The 18730-nt window shown below is 44.4% G+C and overlaps 3 protein-coding genes and 2 long non-coding RNA genes across 8 annotated transcripts; 2 read left to right on the top strand and 3 right to left on the bottom strand.

The window, feature by feature from the left end:
* Positions 1-1452: 1452 nt before the first annotated feature.
* LOC106866630 lies at positions 1453-3215 on the bottom strand. Of its 2 annotated transcripts, XR_001407573.2 has the most exons (3): positions 2939-3215; positions 1957-2718; positions 1453-1809 (listed from the first exon to the last, which is right to left on the bottom strand). It is a non-coding gene; the product is annotated as an uncharacterized LOC106866630 (long non-coding RNA). The 2 variants fall into 2 exon arrangements; XR_001407572.2 differs by having other exon boundaries at positions 1457-2718.
* LOC112272469 lies at positions 2638-3443 on the top strand. Its single transcript, XR_002966295.1, has 2 exons — positions 2638-2780; positions 2864-3443. It is a non-coding gene; the product is annotated as an uncharacterized LOC112272469 (long non-coding RNA).
* Positions 3370-9048, bottom strand: LOC100828222 (autophagy-related protein 13b). 3 transcript variants are annotated; one of them, XM_010239608.3, is made up of 4 exons: positions 7126-9048; positions 7007-7059; positions 6715-6866; positions 3370-4058 (listed from the first exon to the last, which is right to left on the bottom strand). In XM_010239608.3, the coding sequence occupies exons 1-4, from the start codon at positions 8297-8299 to the stop codon at positions 3680-3682; spliced, it is 1758 nt and encodes a 585-aa protein (XP_010237910.1). In that variant the 5' UTR covers positions 8300-9048; the 3' UTR covers positions 3370-3679. The 3 variants fall into 3 exon arrangements, with proteins under 3 accessions (XP_010237910.1, XP_010237911.1, XP_003576273.1); XM_010239609.3 differs by having other exon boundaries at positions 7159-9048; XM_003576225.4 differs by having other exon boundaries at positions 7007-9046.
* Positions 9049-9891: 843 nt separating this feature from the next.
* Positions 9892-12894, bottom strand: LOC100827916 (cytochrome b-c1 complex subunit 6). Its single transcript, XM_010239607.3, has 4 exons — positions 12695-12894; positions 11554-11638; positions 10360-10449; positions 9892-10264 (listed from the first exon to the last, which is right to left on the bottom strand). Coding segments are annotated over exons 1-4 (210 nt in total). The 5' UTR covers positions 12697-12894; the 3' UTR covers positions 9892-10231.
* Positions 12895-15637: 2743 nt separating this feature from the next.
* LOC100846758 lies at positions 15638-18722 on the top strand. Its single transcript, XM_003577771.3, has 3 exons — positions 15638-15791; positions 16851-18255; positions 18458-18722. Exon 2 carries the CDS (start codon positions 16952-16954, stop codon positions 18218-18220), a length of 1269 nt encoding a protein of 422 aa, XP_003577819.1. The 5' UTR covers positions 15638-15791; positions 16851-16951; the 3' UTR covers positions 18221-18255; positions 18458-18722.
* The last annotated feature ends 8 nt before the right edge of the window (positions 18723-18730 follow it).

Below are 18730 nucleotides of genomic sequence, written 5' to 3'. Positions count from 1 at the left end.
GAGCTGCAGCTGATTAATTGTCCGGTTTTGCTACCGCTCAGTCTCGTGAGAAAATCTATTTCTCAGTCGATTCACGGAGGCATCTATTTCGGACGAAGAGTCGCACAATTGGTTAGCGATCTGCTACTTGCGTTAACTTTTTGTTTAGCAAACTTGCGTTACCTACTTACCTTCGTCGCTCCTGGATTGGGCTGGCCGGCATGTTGTTTATACTGGGCTGCCAAACGAAGTGGGTGCTCGTGGACCTGGTTTTATTAGTTTTGTGGACTGATAGATTAGATTGGGAGTATGTTTTCTTGTGCTTTTGGACTTTTTATTTGTTCTTTTTATCTGTCCACACTTGATGAACATGGGTTGTGTGGTATTGTGTAATTTGAAGCCCTCTAATTTTAGGTGTCGAAAAAAATTTACTGGCTTTCTCAAAAAATAATAAAAAATTTACTAGCAGTTTTGGTTTGTGTAGTTTTAAATTTATGTACTCCTTCTATATCTGGGCATGGGTGGCCCGGCCCGGCCCGAAGCGTGAGGTATCAAAAATCATTTATTTATTTCAAAAATAATTATTTTAATGCTGAAATGGCCTTTTTTCGTGTTTTGGGCCAGGCCGGGCTTGGGCTTGAGATTCTCCCGTCGGGCTTTATGAAGCCTGGCCCGAAACCCGGCCTGGCCCAGGGTTTGCCCAGGTATAACTCCTTCCTGCCGGAATTACTTGTCTCAGATTTAGTGCAAAGTTGTATTAAATCAACGACAAGTAATTCTGACCGGAGGAAGTACATATATATTTGGGCGCGTGCTAGATGGGATCGTTTTCCCCAGGCTGTTGGACTGTTTGATTTTTGTGTTTTAAGTCATCGGAGCAGGGGTGGTTTCGAACCCCTTTGTTTCTTTTCGTGGTTTTTCGAGTTTTTCGTCTAGTCCCATGTATGCAACGGTTTGATATTTGCTATTTTTGTTTTTTGGGTGCGAGTGCAATTTTTTGGTTGAATTTTGATTAATCTCTAGGTTGTAATTACAAGCGTTTTTAATGCTTGTGTGCGAATTTGGATTTTGAAATGTATAATTGAATATCGCACCTTCGGACGGCTAAAATTGCACACGTTTTTTGTGTGTAAAATTTGGATTTTGAAATGTACAATTGGATATTGCAGCTTCGGACGGCTAAAATTGCACGTGAAATTTTGTGTGCAATTGAAAGAGATTGGAGTGCGTACGTTGACTAAGAAATTGTGTTGCTCAGTCGACTGAGTCGCAACCACTCCCAAAGAATAACTATCAAATTTTAAAAATTGCACCTGAAATTTTTGGTGTAGTTTTAAAAATTGCAAGCGAAATCTTATGTGCAATTTAAAAATTGCACGTGAAATTTTGTGCGCAAATTTAAAAATTGCACGTGAAATTGTATCTGCAAAATTATAGGCATGGATTGTTTTCCGTTGTGAAAACTCACGAGAGTAGATGTGTTTCGCCGTGCATCAACTGATGCCGATCGGTTCTATTTATAGCAGAGATATTCAGGTCGTTGCGTCCACAGATCGGATCGCTAACGTAAGATTACAACAGAAGTTGTTAGGCTCGTTTTCCTTGTTATACAAGACAATATCTACTGTTGCTTATCTACAACTCCTACGGCAGGTTATCTTAACATCCGTATGTATTCAATTGTCCTGCATGCACATGATGGCTCGCGTATGTATTCAATCTCATGCATATACAAATGTTGTTTTCCGTCCAGAGCTGATGGACAGGCCACGCATCGACTGAGATTTTCTTAATCTCAGTCGCCTGATACCTAGTCAAAGCCTTAATTGTCTGTGCGTCGGATGCAAAAGAAACTGTCAAGATTGGCCTCCAACGCAGTTCTGACGTGCCTTGAGCACGTCAAAGAGGACCAAGTCCAGACATTTTGGTAACGAAGAATATTAAGCAAACTGCAACCAGGAGATATGAATAATGAACCTGATTTATGTTGATTTCTACATGGGCACAAGCTTATCCTCGAAGCACCGTCCCTTGAACACACATTTTTTGAGTTTGTCATGCACTTCAAGCACCATCAATCTGTTGGTCCGTCGCCTGTAGAAGCCTCTTCAGTTGCTGCAAAAACGCAAAAAAAAAAGTAAATGAAAATACATCAGCTGGTGGTGGTCCAATTTTCTCTCGGTGGGCATTTGTTTCTCAACAACCACAAGGGCCAACAAATAGCCCCTAACCCAAATACCTCTTTCACACAGATATCATTTTCCATCCTTTCTTTTAGGAACAGAGGATCACGATTGGATGCCCAGTTCGAATACCTTGCAAGTTACAATTACAATCTTGCATAACAAACCACCTAACTGGCCTAACCTTCTTGATGGCATTTCCACATTGAAAGAATTGTGTTACCACCTAGTACTAATCTAAAACAAAAGGCCTTGTCAGTTGTCACTGCCAGATGATGAGGCCCCTAACTCTGCAGGTTCACAAACTTGGTTGATTCGCACTGTTCACGCAAGAAAAGCATAATCCCCACCACAAAATTTCAGGGATCCTAAAGAGTTGTCCCACCACAAGATAACCAAAACAGACCCTAAAAGAGTTGTCCCACCACACGATCTGACAAATCCCATCTCTCCAACCTGCTTCCTGCATGATTCTGAAGACCACAAGCAGATTGAGTTTATCAAGCACTTGAAGCGCAGTCTCCTGGCCCCTCACCTGCAGAGGCCACTTGGATTGCTGCAGAAGTGCCAAAATTTGAAGAAATAACATCAGCTGTGTGATAATTCAGTTAGCCCTCAGTTCAGTTGACATTTGTTTCTCATTGTCCACAGCTCCAATAGGCAACAGCTAACTAAAAGGAATTAGGACTTGTTCTGAACAGGGAGCACGAGCCAGCAGGGGAGGTGGCGGAGAGAGGGAGTGGTGGAGACGAAGCGGGACGAAGAATAGGGCTCACCGGTTCTCAGCGCGTGGAGGTGCCCCAGCAGCGGCGGAGCCCCGTGGAAGTGGAACTCGCGATAGCGGCGGCGGAAGCAGGCGCCGCGCCGGAGAGGAGGCGGCGCCAGGGCTTGCAGAGGAGGAGGAGGTCGTCCGCCAGCGCTGGCGCCATGGCCGCTGCTGTGCTGGGAGATTGTGCCGGGAATGAATGGTTTGGGGACGGAACCTGGTTCGGTTCAACCAGCTTCTTGCTTGGGAGCGTCTACCATGTGGGACCGGGCTGGCAGCGAGAGTAAGTTTGATACCTGTCCTTGTCCTGTCCAGCAAGAAAGAGACCTCCTGGGTTTTCCCAAGGCAAAACTGCGTCTGCGTAGTCCTCTACCTTCTTGCATTAACAGACCACATTATCAGAAATTCAGAATGGAACATTCAAACTTCATACAGGCAAAATTAACATCCATCAGCAAAATGGATGGATGGACAACTTTGATTGAGCAGCTAAGCATTTCGGTTTTCAAACTTTACACAGAACCCCATATGAATGGGTCCTCATCTCAAGAGCAGCTGGATGGATGGATGGGTATTTCACATATATATGTTTTATATATATGTCATTAGGTTATTATACATATAGATTTTGGCCACATGCCAGTAGCTACCAGCTACAAAGGCATGGGAGGGGATTGTCAGCTAGCTTGTAGGAGTACTACATATGTACACAGAGTCTTCTTCCCTTTCGTCGTCTTACTGTACGGTACGGCTAAGGATCTCGATCCGCGGGTTTCTGCCCCTCCATGGCATCCCGGGGCGAGGCCTTGGCGCGACCGAGTATCGATTCCTTTATCTCCTTGAATTTCTTCAGCTCCTCCAGCGCGTCCGCTGCCGTCCTTGCTCGCAGGAGAGCAGAGTTCGGTGCAGCAGTGGTGTCGCAGCGTTCCTCGGTCATGACCCTCTGGACCGAAGAAGATTCTTGAGGAACTGGGGGAGGAGGAGCTGCGATCGACGGACGGCTTTCCCCGAGGCCCTGAGCCGTCTTCAGCATACCCAGCAAAGCACAGATGGCTGCTGCTGGAGTCCTCGTCATCGAGCCTCCAGTGTCCTGGTTCGTCCCTTGGCCCCCACTGTCCGAGATGCCAGCCCTGGAAAATTATGAGTGTTTAGCCTATATGAATCAATATAGGTGAATATCCAAGGATATGAAAAGAAAGTAAATCCACAATGTCTAGGCAAGGAGTCGCCAAACTGTTTGGGCCTGCTCCCACTGTGTTCTTATCGACCATCTTCAATAATGTATGTATAGTCGCTGGAAGGGGGTTATCGCTGTAATCAACTTATCCCGGCATTATTAGGCTAACATGAAAACACTTACTATCTAAAGTTCGCAACCACCTCACAGGTAAACAACTATGACTGACTTGTGGAAAAGGCTTCACCTCCTAGAACATTCTTGCTGAGATAAAGAGCTCAACAATTGCTGCAAGTTCATAGCTAATATAACAGCAAACAGAAATATTGGGAGTGATTATCCGCAAAGAGTAACTTCACATTCTAGATAAACTATCCCACGACCTACACTTTGGCCAACAATACTCAATGGTTAACTTTTATAAAAAAACAACTCACGAATTATAAGGGGATTCACAAAAAATATCACACTGAGAGTATAAAGCTGCAGCGAAGTTACAAACGGGCAAGCCAGAAATGTATATGTAGCTCCTATGTGCCATATGAACATTTCAAGATTTATGCTTATATCGATTTAGTATAACCACTGGTCTGCAAATAAGATACAGGCAGGCAACAAGTGAGGTTTTTTTTACCTAATTGATCTTTACTTTTACATACAAATCTTCTAATGTTCCTTGCCTAAAAATTAATATTTTCGTATTCACAGGGCTAAACTTAGGGCATACATATTTCTACTTTGAATGTCGACCTATTGGGTTAGTAAATCCTGGTAGAGCCGGAATGCAACCCTTCTTACATAAAAAAGTATGTATCCTTATTCCACAATACCAATCCTACATACACAACACGTAATATCAAAATCAAGCACATATTGAACGTAGGTTAGTGTAGGTCAAGTACCGAGACTTACATGTTTAGGTTTCAGCTAAGAACAACATGAGATACCAGAGATTATTTCACATAATCCATACCAAATTATAAACAACTGCTTACTAAGCATAACATCATCCATCTTGCCATCTCTGAATGGCTCCCCCTCCTCCCAGGTTAAGTAGTTCAAGTTCCACCTCACAGCCCAACCCATTCATCTGACTGTTAGCTAAAAGAAAAATCCCGTACTGCACTTCTATCAATTATTACAAAAAGCGAGACACAAGGTATGTCTTTGATTCTGATCTAGAGTTTGTACGTTGAAAGCTAGCCATATGGTAACTTATATTTCTATGTGTGCAATGTACATAATATGCCTAGAACAAAAGTAATAGCCAGGTCCAAAACCTATGACAACATACTGAACACTGAGTGGTGAAAGACTCAAGCTAACATAGGAAATAAGGAACTTAGGGAATAGTGAGAACATTGAGAAGTAATAGAGCTAGGAGGATAAAATTTGAAAATATTACAATTAAGCCTTTACAAAGGTGAATTGTCCTATTCTACATTCAGCCCAGGCACCAGAGGATGGTTTAATTGAAGAAAGACAATAACCCAGATAATTAAAGATGTAGACAGTTCTGAACTATAAATGCTGCAACTGGTCAGCAAGCTTATTCGGATAATAGAGACTAGAGAGAACAAGATGTGTTCAGGCCATCACAAGAACCATGAAAAGAATATGTTGCAGAAAACATGAACTATCTGCTAATATATTTCCAACTAGTATGAGGACAAAGATGTCCTAAGTTTTGACTTCTAAAACATAAATACAAGCAAATGTGTAACTCAGCATCTAAACATGGTGCCTTCTCACTAAGAAAATGCCAAAGCAACCATTGAAAAAATTTGCAACTTCAATTGAATCTTGGTTATAGTATTGCCCTGAATGAGCAATGAAAATAAATAAATACAGGCAGCATTTCAAGGCCTGACCCTCTTATGTAAATGAGCAATGAAACACTACACGTGCAACAATGAAACTAATTTTCAACTTCTATTTACAACAAACAAAATGATAGACCTGAACTAACTTCTATTGAAATATTATAGTATTACCCTCTGATGTTGGCCTACCACTATAAAAGCAACATTTCTAGGCCACCTGAACTAACTATAGTACCTTGATTTCTAATCATTTTTTCCTCTTGATATGTTTATTTTCTAGATAAACATCCATTACCCTTCATGAAGCTAACATATGGTAGTTCCCGTTGCTATATATCTACTGATAGATTTAATGCTTGTAAGATGCAAATAGTCCAGTTTGCCTACATGATGTCAGGATTGTGAAACATTATACCATGCAGTTTGAAAAGGATGATTGTGCACTTGTCCTACAATTGATGCTTCAAAGGTGACCTGTAATACAAGATGGTTCACTATAGATTATATGATTACCTTCCTGGGGACCTGACTGACATAACCGTCGGCATTCTACACCTACAGAATTGAGTCAACTAAACAAAAATAAAGGACTGCCCTGTAATTGTCAGAATGTTTTTTAGTACTCCCTCCGATCCATAATAAGTGTCGGGGATTTAGTACAAAGTCGATGGGAGGGAGTATAAGATACACTTTGCTATTCAGCAAGCAATAGTATTAACACTGAGCTGTGGCACGATGTCACAAACCATATACATTTGCAATAAATAGGATATTAAGCAAGATTACCTGTTAAGTTGATCAATTATGGTATCTCTATCTTCCCATACAAATGCCAACTCTCGCTCGTCCAGTTCATCCATGATAAAAAGTTTGCTTGAGGTCCGAGTGAACTTCAGTCCGTGAAAATATCCCAAATCATCTTTACCAGAAGATAGCACCTACAGTAAGGACAAAACCAGAAAAATCATCAGTAAAAAATCAGGTGGGATCATCTAAAAAATAACCTCATAATAAAACTAGAGTTGCTTTGGCAAGCTACATATTGCTTATGAAGGTCGAATAAGAACTATATGATTACCTTTTGCAAGTTTTTCTTATTGTCATACTCACCAAACCTGACCAAATCCTTCCCTACATTTGAGTTACCGTCAGGAGATAGTGTCAGGTTGTAACTTTGAGATGGCAGCTGGTGTTTACCCTTCAAAGATGGAGAAGGTGGTAGCGCACTACCTCCGCCATCCCTCACAGTGGGAATAACCACAGGAGCACTCTCATATCGGAACAAAGGATTTTTTGGGTAGCTAGCTGAAGGGGAACGGGATGGTGATGGTGACAAGGGTGGTGACGGATAGTATTCTTCAAATCCTGTACCTTTTTTCTTCCTAGGGGATAATGTGCTATTTGGATGTGGGCGTGCTGTTTGAGGATTATCATGCATAAGCACATGTGGCTGTAGGCGTCCACGGGGTTCTGAATTCATTGAAGAAGGAGATGGTGATCCTGATGATCTAGCTGCATGGTCGATACTCCAACTGTGACGCCTGGTCATTGCAGCACAAGCAGGTGCAATGCCATCTGAAGGCAAGGAACTGAATTGTCTCAGGAAGTCTGTTGTGGGGCTCCCGACGTAATCCGGTATAAGCTCTGTTGGCATGGGCCTGGTTGGCTCTGGTGCTGCCACCACCTCCAACACAGGGGCATAAGAAACTGACAAGCTCAGGTGGCCAAACAGAGTTTCAATTGGAACAAATGCATAGTGCTTCATCCCTGCATCCTCTGCTCTGGTGAACGGTTCGACAAATGATGATATCTTGTGTGACAGGTTCAGTGGTCGGATTCTCCCAGATGAGTTCAGATCCCTGAAGAGATTGTAAGCTGGCAAGAGCCTAACAAGCAGATGCAGTGACCGGAATAACAGTGTTGAGCCCTTGTATGCTCTCCTGTACAAGCTGTGATCCTCAGACGAGCTGTTCCTAGACTTCCTGTTCTTACTGCCATGACTGCTACCAATGCCAGATTTGCTGGTTTCATACTGTATCACCCACCTCTCAATGATCTTGCCACCCTCAGCGGTGCTGCTGCTGCTACTGTCACGGTGCAGCATCACAATGTCAATAACCAGTGGTTCAAGGTTGCTCTGTCGCCACAGGTCGAAGTTCTCAAGTGCGGCCGGGCAGTCTCGGAGAGCAAGGTTGAACCACCGGTCACGCGGCTGGCTGCCGGACAGCGGCGAAGACGGCGGTGAGGGCCGCATGAAGCTGCGTGATGATTCGTATGGAGAGCGTGACTCCAGGATGATGTGGAGGCTCTTGGCGAAGAACTCAGTGATCACTTGCTCCACCATGGGCGGCTCCGAGGCAGCGGCGGCCATAGTTATGTAAGTTGGGGATGACGCCAAAAGCAACAGCTTTGGTCAAATTTGGAGCTACTGGAGGCCAAGAAACCCGATGGAAACTGCCAAAACTTGGAATCTAGTTTATGATTCTGGAGCCTCTCCGGCAAACAAGCTGGAACAGCAAAATTCAGGAATTCCGGGCGGACTGCGGTTGGGATTCGCCGGAGCAAGAGTGAAGCTACCAGATCAAATTGGCAGGAAATCCGATGAAATCGAAAGGCTCGCAAGACGGAGCAAGAACCCTAAACTAAACCCCCATCAAGAACCAAACAACAGCACCACAAAAGTGGCACCTCGAAAGCGCACAAAAAAACGCAGCTTTTTTTTCTTTTCGACCCCCGATTCCCCACGCAACGAGCAGAGAAAAACAACAATCTCGTCGTGGGAAAACAACGCAACGCAACAACAACAAAAAATCAAAACAGAAAATATTTCGACGAACTTGGACGGAGGAAGAAGAAGAACAAGAACCCTAGCAAAATCCCTAGAAAGCTTCAGAGCTCGCTCGCTCCTGGAATCCCGACTCGAGCCCAAGGAACCGGAAGGGGGGCCCGCATTGGAGCCGGACCCCTGTTGCCTCGCGGCGGATCGAAGCGGCCGGGGGAGGGGGGGCCTAGTGGACCACGGGGAGTCGTGGCGGAACTGGAGGAGGTGAACTCCAGTCCATGGAGGAAAGGAAAGAGGGGATAAAAAAGAGATCCCCAGACCCAGAAGCCGTTGGCTCCAGGGGAACTTTCTTTTTTGTTTTGTTTTATTGATTTTTCCAACGACTTGTTCTCCTTCTTGGTTGCGTTTTCCTTCTTTTTTTTCTCTACAATTACAGTTGTCTTCATTTGTTTTGTGTCAGTGTCTTATTCCCTTCTTTTTTATATAAATATAGAGCGTTAATTCTATTCGATGTGTCTAAATTATTACGCGCAATTTGTACTTCGACATAATTTGCATAGATCTTGTTCAAGTTTGCGCCCTTTTGGATAATTTATTATAGTGTGATGAGACTATTGATTTTCTTGTTCAAAACATTGCACTTTTCACATAAAAGCAAGTATCAGCGAATTCCGTTATTTTATGAGAATTGCTAAAACACAGGCACCTGAATTATTTAAAAGTGTCAATGCCTATTTTGGTCAATGGTGTTTTAGTGACTTTTGTGAAGTTTTATTCAATTTTTATTTCCATTTTCAGTCACTTTTATGAAGTTTCAAACAACTTCTGTGAAGTTTCATTCACTTTTTTTTTTGCCATTTGATAATTTTTAGTTTTCTACCCCTTGCCCAAATATGGATGTATCTATGCCTAAAAAACGTTTAGATACATGTAACAGAAAGTCACTTAATATGGACGGAGGGAGTATTTTATTTTGTGTGTGTTACAGTTGCAGTTTTTTAGTTTTTGCGCTCTGTTTTGTGTTTGCACCCTTTTTTCTGTTTTGTATTTGCTGTAACTACGATTTCTTTTTGTACAATTGCACTTTAATCGTGAGGCATAAAAAGTGACTGAAATTTCCTGAGCTCTGCATACTGCCTTTATAGACCACGGCTATAAGAGAACTAAAAATGTAGTGTATATCCCCCAACTTGATTGCTCTCTGAAAGTTTAAATTGCCAAAAGGACAACATATAACTCCATGCGGTTGTGTCAGACATGATCTCAACTCTCAAGGAGAGAGAAAATGGTTTATACAAGAATGGTAATCAACAGACATAAGATTACTACCGCTGCCATCGGCCCTTAGTCCACAGAAATCCATGTTTGCAAAAGGGGAGTGTAAAAAACAGTGACTCTTATTACAAGTTCACGGAAAACCGGGACGCAATCAGAGAGCAGTTTCTGGACTCATCCAATATTTTAAGTGCACAAGGTTCTGGACAAAGATCAGGTCACTCAGTTGACAGTGGCACCAAGTCATCACTTGAGCTTCTCAAAGAGCTTTGGTGCTACCTGCGGATGCATATACCAGACATTATTGTAATTCTCTATCTTGGCAGTCCTGTTCTTTTTACGATATCAATCTGTAGCTTAAAAATAATACTTACACATTTATCGATGCATGACAAATAGTCGAAATATTGCCCAGTGCAGTGTTTGTGCCCAGTATCATCGGACTCAACTCTCTTGACACATCTCTGTGAATCATGCAGCCAACACACAGGTTAGACAAGCAACCGCAACACAGAATGGATGGGAAAACCATTGAAGTAACATCTAAGAGCTTCCTGCTAAACAAAGATTAAATTCAATATACAGAATATTAAGATGTGCATGATTGTCAGCTATAATTAGGGCTGCAAAAGTGTGACCCTCAGGGTACCCTTTGACCCTCCTTAGTTCAATCAAATGAACTAAAATTTTAAAATCACACAACTTTTTGAAAAACTAGTTCATTTGTTTGAACTAAGGAGGATCAAAGGGTACCCTGAGGGTCACCATGTTGTACCTCTAGCTACAATTCAACTGGGGCATTTCTGGTGTTTGGACAGGTCAACCCACAGGAATTCTTGTCAGTTACCGCAAATGTTGTGTGTTGGAAACAGCATTGCATAGAATTATATGAATCATTCACAGTTCTTGCGAAACTACAAGCTAATTATAAAACTTTCATTGAAGGAATTGAACATTTTATCAAAAACTGATGTTCAGAGCAACCCATTATTCTATTACTTGATCAGAAATTGAGCAGTTGACAAGATCACACGTAATAAAACTTAGCTATCTGCCCAGCTTCTCTAAGAATGCCACCATTGATATTTGAACTAGACTGGAGAAAATATTAGGTTTAAGTTTAATATGAAAATACCATCTGCAATACTACTTAGCAGACGAACTGCCAAGAATAAGTCTAATGCAACCCAAGGCAGTGTTGCAAATATGGTGGTGGATTTTTTAAAAAGCCAAAGTCGTATGTTCCTATGGACAAAGGGTTTGTCCACGATTTGACGGACAAAAAATTGTAAGTAAGCATAAGCATTTCACCTAATCAAGTAGATTTATTGGCAACATGCCCTGGCCAATCTGGTCATCAGGCCATGTGGTCAGTTTCCTAAAGTAACATGCACAGTGTAAACAGCATCATATAGTAATAGTTCCACAACCACGATTATACAACACAAGAGGGTTATTTCCACTTGCTCGATTCCTCCATACAAGAAATAGCAGCACTCGCACATTTAAAATGCAAACCACCCGACAAACCTAGACGGTGTTACTGCCAAGAGAAAGTAAGTGCACACCTCATACTCATACAGTGGCTTCACACATTGTGGCTTGCATCGCTCCTCAAGGTACTTCTTCGGATCAACAGGTTCCTCATCTGCCCTGAGATAAAATAAGAATAGAAAAGTATGAAAGTTGAGCGAATACGATGGGCTGCTTCATAACATCACATTTTAGGATGCAACACATGGGTCTTTCTGGTGGGAAAAGAATCTCAAGTTCGCAATGTGGGAACATCCTAACTTCTACAACTCAAAGATGAAACAACATGCCAGACATCTAAAGCAAGTGTCACTCGATAACATAATACATATAAAGAGGTGATGAGGCATAATTTGTTTCATAGCCAGGGAGCTCACAACAGTATATTCTTCCATTCTAGTCTGATTATTTTCTCCTAGATGTTCCTGCAACACCATCTCTTACATCAGATGATTATACAAGAGAAAGGGGTCCCAGAGATGAAACATCCAGGAAGATTTGGGGCGTGAATTGCAGTGCACTAGTTTAGAGCCTACTACTAACAGTCAAAACACTAGCAGAAATCCATTGCCATTTGCTGATGCAATTGGAACAGAATGGACAGCACAGCTATATCGACACATTAGAAGAGCCTCGAGTTCCTGATTCTTGAAGTACAAGCAAATATCAAGCTTCTCACACGTAGGGAAAATCGTCCATCTAACTATGTGGTTATCTCAACCGTGTACTTCTAACCAACAGAAATACCACAGACTGAACCAACTATGTGGTTATTATTTCTAACCAACAGAAATAATAAGATAATACACATATAAAACTGCGGATGGGGTATATCATGCAAGTTTAAGCTGTGAACTCCGCGATAATCCCAGTCTAAGTTACAAGTTACAGCCAGCGGCGCGCCGGCGCCGAGCAAGCTTGCTCGTGACAATTGTCAAACAGTGACCCGCTAGAGACCAACCAACCAACCAGGCCATATACCCCGACTAGGCGCATACTGGCTGCCATCCGTAGCTCGCTCGCTCTCTCCAGCTCCAATCGGAAGGAAAGGAGCAATGCAGCCACGCTACGCACGTACCGGACACGCGAGTACGGATCGCGGGGAGCGAGATTCGGAAGCTACCGAGCAACGAAATGGAAAGAAGATTGAGAAGGAGAAGAAGGAGGAGTACCCACATGGCGACGGGGCTGGTGGCGAGGCGCGGGCGAGGGATGGATCTGGTCCGAGGGGCTGATCGGAGCTAGGGTTTGCGAGTGGGTGGGGAATTTTGGAAGGTTGGTAGGTAGACGACGACGACGACGAGGGAGAGCGACGAGAAGGGTGGTATTCGTGCTAGCTCTGTTTGGACTGGAGAGACTGGGCTGTGGGCCATGATGGTCGTCTTTGGGCCCATATGCAGAGCATAAAGCTGATTGACTGTTTTGTTTCCTCTCTCTTTGTTAACACACGCTGTGCATTCTGCCGTTCCCTAATTTTTTAGCCTCTCTTACACTACCGCTGTAGTATCTGAACTCGCGTGGCATTCCCTATTCGAAAGATGGCAATCATCTGTTCTTCGAATGCAGGCATGTAAGCCTTTTCCAAAAAAAAAACATGAACCCTACATCCCGTGCCCTGCGTTCCGTTGGAGGAAATTCGCTCTAGCTCTTTGATTCAAAAGAATTTTATAGGAGGTTTGGGAATTCTGATCCAAAGTAAATTTTCCTATATAGCTCAGTTTGATTTGCCGGATTTGAAACCAAAGTAAAAGTTTGTAGACTATTTTGCAAATTTTCATGAGCTCCAACCTCGAGGGAAATTTCCTTCCTCTTGCTTCTACCATAACTATGGCTATCACATGATCCTTCATTTTTTTTCCATTCCCATGTTTTTGAAACCTTGTGAATCAAAGAGGTCCTAAATGTGCAGTTTAGCGATGGAAACAACCGATGAGGGTATCATGAGCCTATCAGAAGCGCGTCCCTATCAGAAGCGCGTCAAGCAATAGCCTTCTTGTGGTGCTGGTGGACCGGGCGAAGCAATGTCGTTGGTTGTAGATTAAAAATTCTTCTTACATCCAAAATATCTCAATTTTTCACATCCGAAACATATCAACTAGGCAATGCCAAGAACACTGGAGTCTCCCCACACGCATCATTTACCCTCACCCGCTCTATGCTGACTCTGACACCGTCAACCCAACTACTCATAGACCCACGGTCATTTACAAGTACGAAACATGATGTCGTGGTTGTAAATATTAGAGATTATATTGGAGCCAATCACATTATTTTGTAGCGGAAATCACTGAGTTGGTGTTGACCGATGAAAGGGAGTGCATCGCAGGACCACCTATATTAGCAATAACACAGGAGCCACCCCACCCCGTTGCGCACGCCTCATCTATCCTCGTCCTTCTACCAGCAATGACTCTGACACTGTCGGTTCTACTACTCATAGCCCCCACATGTCTTCTACAGGTAAAAAACATGATGCATTCGTAAAATACAGATTGTGCTAGAGCAAATCATATTTTTTTGGTAAGGAAATCATTGAGTTGGGTTGACCACTAAATGCGAGCGCACTGTGGGACCATTTCTACCCGCAAGAACACGGAGCCGCCCCGCCGTGCACGCGTTTGCTACCCTCGCCCAACTTTTCACTCTCGTATCGACTCTTGACACTGATATCGTCGGCCCTGCTACTCATGGCTCCACATGTCATGTACAACTACGAACATGATGCAGCATTCGTAAATTAAAGATTGTGCTTGAGCAAACCATATTTTTGCAAGGAAACCAGTGAGTTGGTGTTGACCCTCGAAAGGCGAGCGCACCGCGGGACCACCTCTAGAAGCAAGAACACGCGAGCTGTCCCGCCCCATCATGCACACATCATCCACCTCTACCCTCCCCGGCACCGACACTGACACCATCGGCCCTACTACTCGTAGCCCCACCCGTCATCAACGAACACGAAACACGGTGCCGTAGTCATAAAATAAAGATGACGCTAGAGCAAAATCTCATTATTGCCTTTTCTGCAACGGAAATCAACGAATCAGAGTTGACCGACGAGAACTGAGCGTGCTACGGGACCACCTCTACCCACAAGAGCACGAGGGGCGCCCTGCGTGCCGTAGTCATAAAATAAAGATTACGACTCAAGCAAAATCACATCATTGTCTTTATTGCAACAGAAATCGGCGGGGCAGAGTGGACTGACGAAAACTGAGTACGCCATGGGATCGTCTCTACTCGCAAGAGCACGAGGGCCATCCTGTGTGCCGTAGTCATAAAAAAAAGATTACGACTCGAGCAAAATCACATTATTGCCTTTTCTGCAACAAAAATCGGCGAGTCAGAGTTGACCGGCGAGAACCGAGCGTGCCGCGGGACCACCTCTATCCGCAAGAGCACGAGGGCCGCCCCGTGTGCCGTAGTCCTAAAATAAAGATTACGACTCGAGAAAAATCACATTATTGCCTTTTTCTGCAACAGAAATCGGCGGGCCAGAGTGGACCGACGAAAACCGAGTACGCCACGAGACCAGCTCTACCCGCAAGAGCACGTGGGCTGTCTTGCGTCTCGTAGTCATAAAAAAAGATTACGACTTGAGCAAAATCACATTGTTGCCTTTTCTGCAACGGAAATCGGGGAGTCAGAGTTGACCGACGAGAACCGAGTGTGCCGCGGGACCACCTCTACCCGCAAGAGCACGAGGGCTGCCGTGCATGTCGTAGTCCCTAAAATAAAGATTACGACTCGAGCAAAATCACATCATTGCCTTTTCTGCAACGGAAATCGGCGAGTCAGAGTTGACCGACGAGAAGCGCGTCGCGGGACCACCTCTACCCGCAGGAGCACGAGGTGCCGCAGTCATATAATAAAAATTACAACTCGAACAAAATCTCATTATTGTCTTTTCTGCAAAGGACCACCTCTACCCGAAAGAGCACGAGCGGCGCCGCGCCTCGCAGACGCATTCTTTACCCTCGCCCACCCTCTTTTGTATCGACCCTTGACACTGACATCGCCGGCCCTACTACTCGTGGCCCCACCTGTCATTCACGGAGAGCCGGACTCCGTCGGTACCAAACAACACTCCAGCTCTTCTCTTCCAGCCCCTGCTCTGCTATATACTGCCCCACGCTCCTTCCTCCTTGAGAGTCCTGTTCTGTGCGACGCAGCCGAAGACCAGAGACAGGGAAAGCGAGAGAGGGGAAGCTGGAAGCCGAAGACGAAGGTGTCAACCGAACCTTCCCTGGATTCGTCGCCGCGCCGGGCCTCCATCGTGAGTTCTTCCTCCTCCCTCGCTCTCCTCCTTCCTTCTCGGAACCGGGGCCGGATGATCCCCGTTCTGTTTCCGTCTCTGTTATTCTCGTTCCAATGCGTCCTTTGTCTGTCTGTCTTGCGCCGTGCTGCTGCTGAAATCCGCCGCAGGCGCAGCTCTTAGTTTCCGCAGACGGAGTGGCCCTGCCTGCCTGATTCCGTGCCCAAGTGGCCGCGGGGGCGGCCGGATTTGCTCTTCTCTTGCTCGCGGAATTTAGGCACGGGACGAATCCGGTGCCCATTGGGTGTTTCTTTGAGGCCCTGCGAAGGAAAATCGGCTGTTTTAGATTTCCTGCGTTGGATTCTTGGGAGCCTACGGGCCACCTTTGCGCAGGAGTAAGCTCGATGCAAGTTCTCTAGTCTGTGCCGTGATTTCAGTACCCACGCTGCGTGTGTTCCTTCTGGCGCAGGTGCGTGCTCGGCTCAGCTGCGTAAATTGGGCGCGATTGTGTGTTACTGTTGGCACTGCTTGGGCATTAGCGGAGTTTGGGCTTTAGTGGAATTAGTTTTGGTTACATGATTGCCAACTTTGGTGTAGAGTTCTTCCAGTTTGGTGTCGATAGGATATATCCATAGCTGAAGCAGCACGCTGCTGCAACATTTGCTTTTGCTAGCACCAGTGAATAGTTTTTGTTGCTAGTTGCTACTGCACTGGTAAATCAGGTTAACAGCCCTGGAAATTTTGTTGTTCGCTCCTGTTGCGTAATTTGGTGCAGTTCAGGATACTGTATTTTTTTTTCAAGTGTTCCACTGTCCATTTGGTTGATTTTGCAGTTAGTGCCGGTCCAGCCTGTGGCTGTGACATCATCAGAAAAGAATAATATCATGTACTGTTGCATTTGCATGATGCTAATATATTCAAATGACGTGATTGTTGTGTGTGTTCAAAAGTGCCTTGATTTAGGTCGTCCCTGTCGAATTCAAGCTCTGTCTAATTCTGCGTGCAGGTCTCATTTCTCAACATCGAGAAATACACAGATGTTGAAGTGCTTTTGATAATTTGTCCGAATTGCCTTTTCAGGGTGAAACCTTGATATGTTGAAGTGAAGATCTGTGGCGCTTCCTGGGTCTTTTATATGGTATTGACAAGTACGCCTGCCTGGTTGATCGATCCTTTGGCAAATGGAAGGCAGCAGCCTACCCCCTGGAAACCCGATGCAAGTAACTCCTTATGGTAGTTTGAATGGACATGGCAACTCAATGCAAATGCATGCTCCATGCTCAGGAAAGCAGCCATTTAACCAATCTCTGATGCTAGGGAGCTTCGCAATGCCTGTCAACCGGATTCAAGACCCTGACAGATTACCCAGATTTCAATTCGGAGAACATGGAAAAGTTGACCACCACCAGCACAGTCATCGCTCAAAGAACTGCCTCAGTGATGAGGAGGAGCATGATATGACCGAGGATGTGGGTGGCAAAGGAAAGAATGGCTCCGCATGGCATCGGGTGAAGTGGGCAGGTTCAATGGTTAAGCTTTTGATTACTGCAGTATCTTACACCGCGGAGGATCCTGGGCCTGATCTGAACTGCGGGAAGAGGAGTGGTACAATAGCACAGAAGAAGGGCAAATGGAAAGCAATATCAAAGGTCATGTGTGAAAGAGGCTGCAATGTGTCACCGCAGCAGTGTGAGGATAAGTTCAATGACCTGAACAAGAGATACAAAAGGCTTACAGATATCCTTGGTTGCGGTATTGCTTGCGATGTTGTGGGCAATCCGGCACTTCTTGATGGCATGGATAATCTTTCTGATAAGATGAAAGAAGACGCAAGGAAGATACTGAGCTCTAAGCACTTGTTCTATGAGGAGATGTGTTCTTATCATAACAACAACCGTGTGAGTTTACCAGAAGATCTCGAGTTTCAGCACTCACTACAGCTTGCTCTTAGATGTAAAGAGGACCGTGGTCCGAGGAAGGATACCAGTGGAGAGGATCAAAGTGCAGATTCTGATTACGAGGAGAATGATGAATGGCATCAAGCGGTCCGTACCAACATGAATAAAAGGATGTGCCATACGGTGGATCATGTTGATGTGGGTTTCGTCCCTTCAAGCTCGAACAATGGCAGTGGGAGGTTCGATCCCCATGGCATCACATTGGACATCAACAAAGGTTTACCAGATGGAACCAACTTGCCTTCTCTGCAAAAGGACTTGGCTTCACAAGCACTGGAGCTTCAGGAACGTCGACTGCAGATTGAAGTAAACGAACTGGCAATAACAAAGCGACGTCTCAAGTGGGAGAGATTCAAGAAGCAGACGGAGAGGGAAATGAAAAGGATGGAACTGGAGAACGAACGGATGATGATCATGAACAAGCGGTCACAACTTCTGCTAAGACACAAGGAGCTCGAGCTCATGGCAAAAGGCGATCCCAATCATGCATGATCATTGTTTGATCAAAAGCGTTGCTTCGCAATATGGTAAGCAAGTAAACTGGTTCTTCGTCTACAAATCTCGATTAATTGTCTCAAAAGTAGTCCTCTTGTCCTGTAGCCACTGGCACAATTTCTTATCAATCTACATAACCTGCCCTTCATCTTTCTATGATTAGAATCTGTCGTAAAGTCCAATTTCTTTATGCCTGATATATGCATATATCGCTCATTCTTTCGATTGTTTCAGGCAGAAGCTGGTTTTCCGGCGAGGGTATGGCGGTTGAAGAAGCAAGTAGAGGTGGTAGATTAAAACCCTGACCACCATTGTCGATCCATCCATTTTAGGACCATTTTTCTGAGATGAGAGGGGATCCATAGGACTTGATTCAATGTTCTTCTGTGATTGTAACTCAGCTGTTGCAAATGTTGTCTGTACTCGTGGGCTTTGGTCTCTTCTGTTCTCTTCTGTGAACCTGCAAATGTTTGTTTCCCAATATATTCTTGCTCTCTTCCTTTTCTG

The sequence above is a fragment of the Brachypodium distachyon genome, chromosome 4, assembly GCF_000005505.3.
Source record: "Brachypodium distachyon strain Bd21 chromosome 4, Brachypodium_distachyon_v3.0, whole genome shotgun sequence".
NCBI lineage: Eukaryota > Viridiplantae > Streptophyta > Magnoliopsida > Poales > Poaceae > Brachypodium > Brachypodium distachyon.
This window is presented reverse-complemented; position numbering and strand designations above follow the sequence as displayed.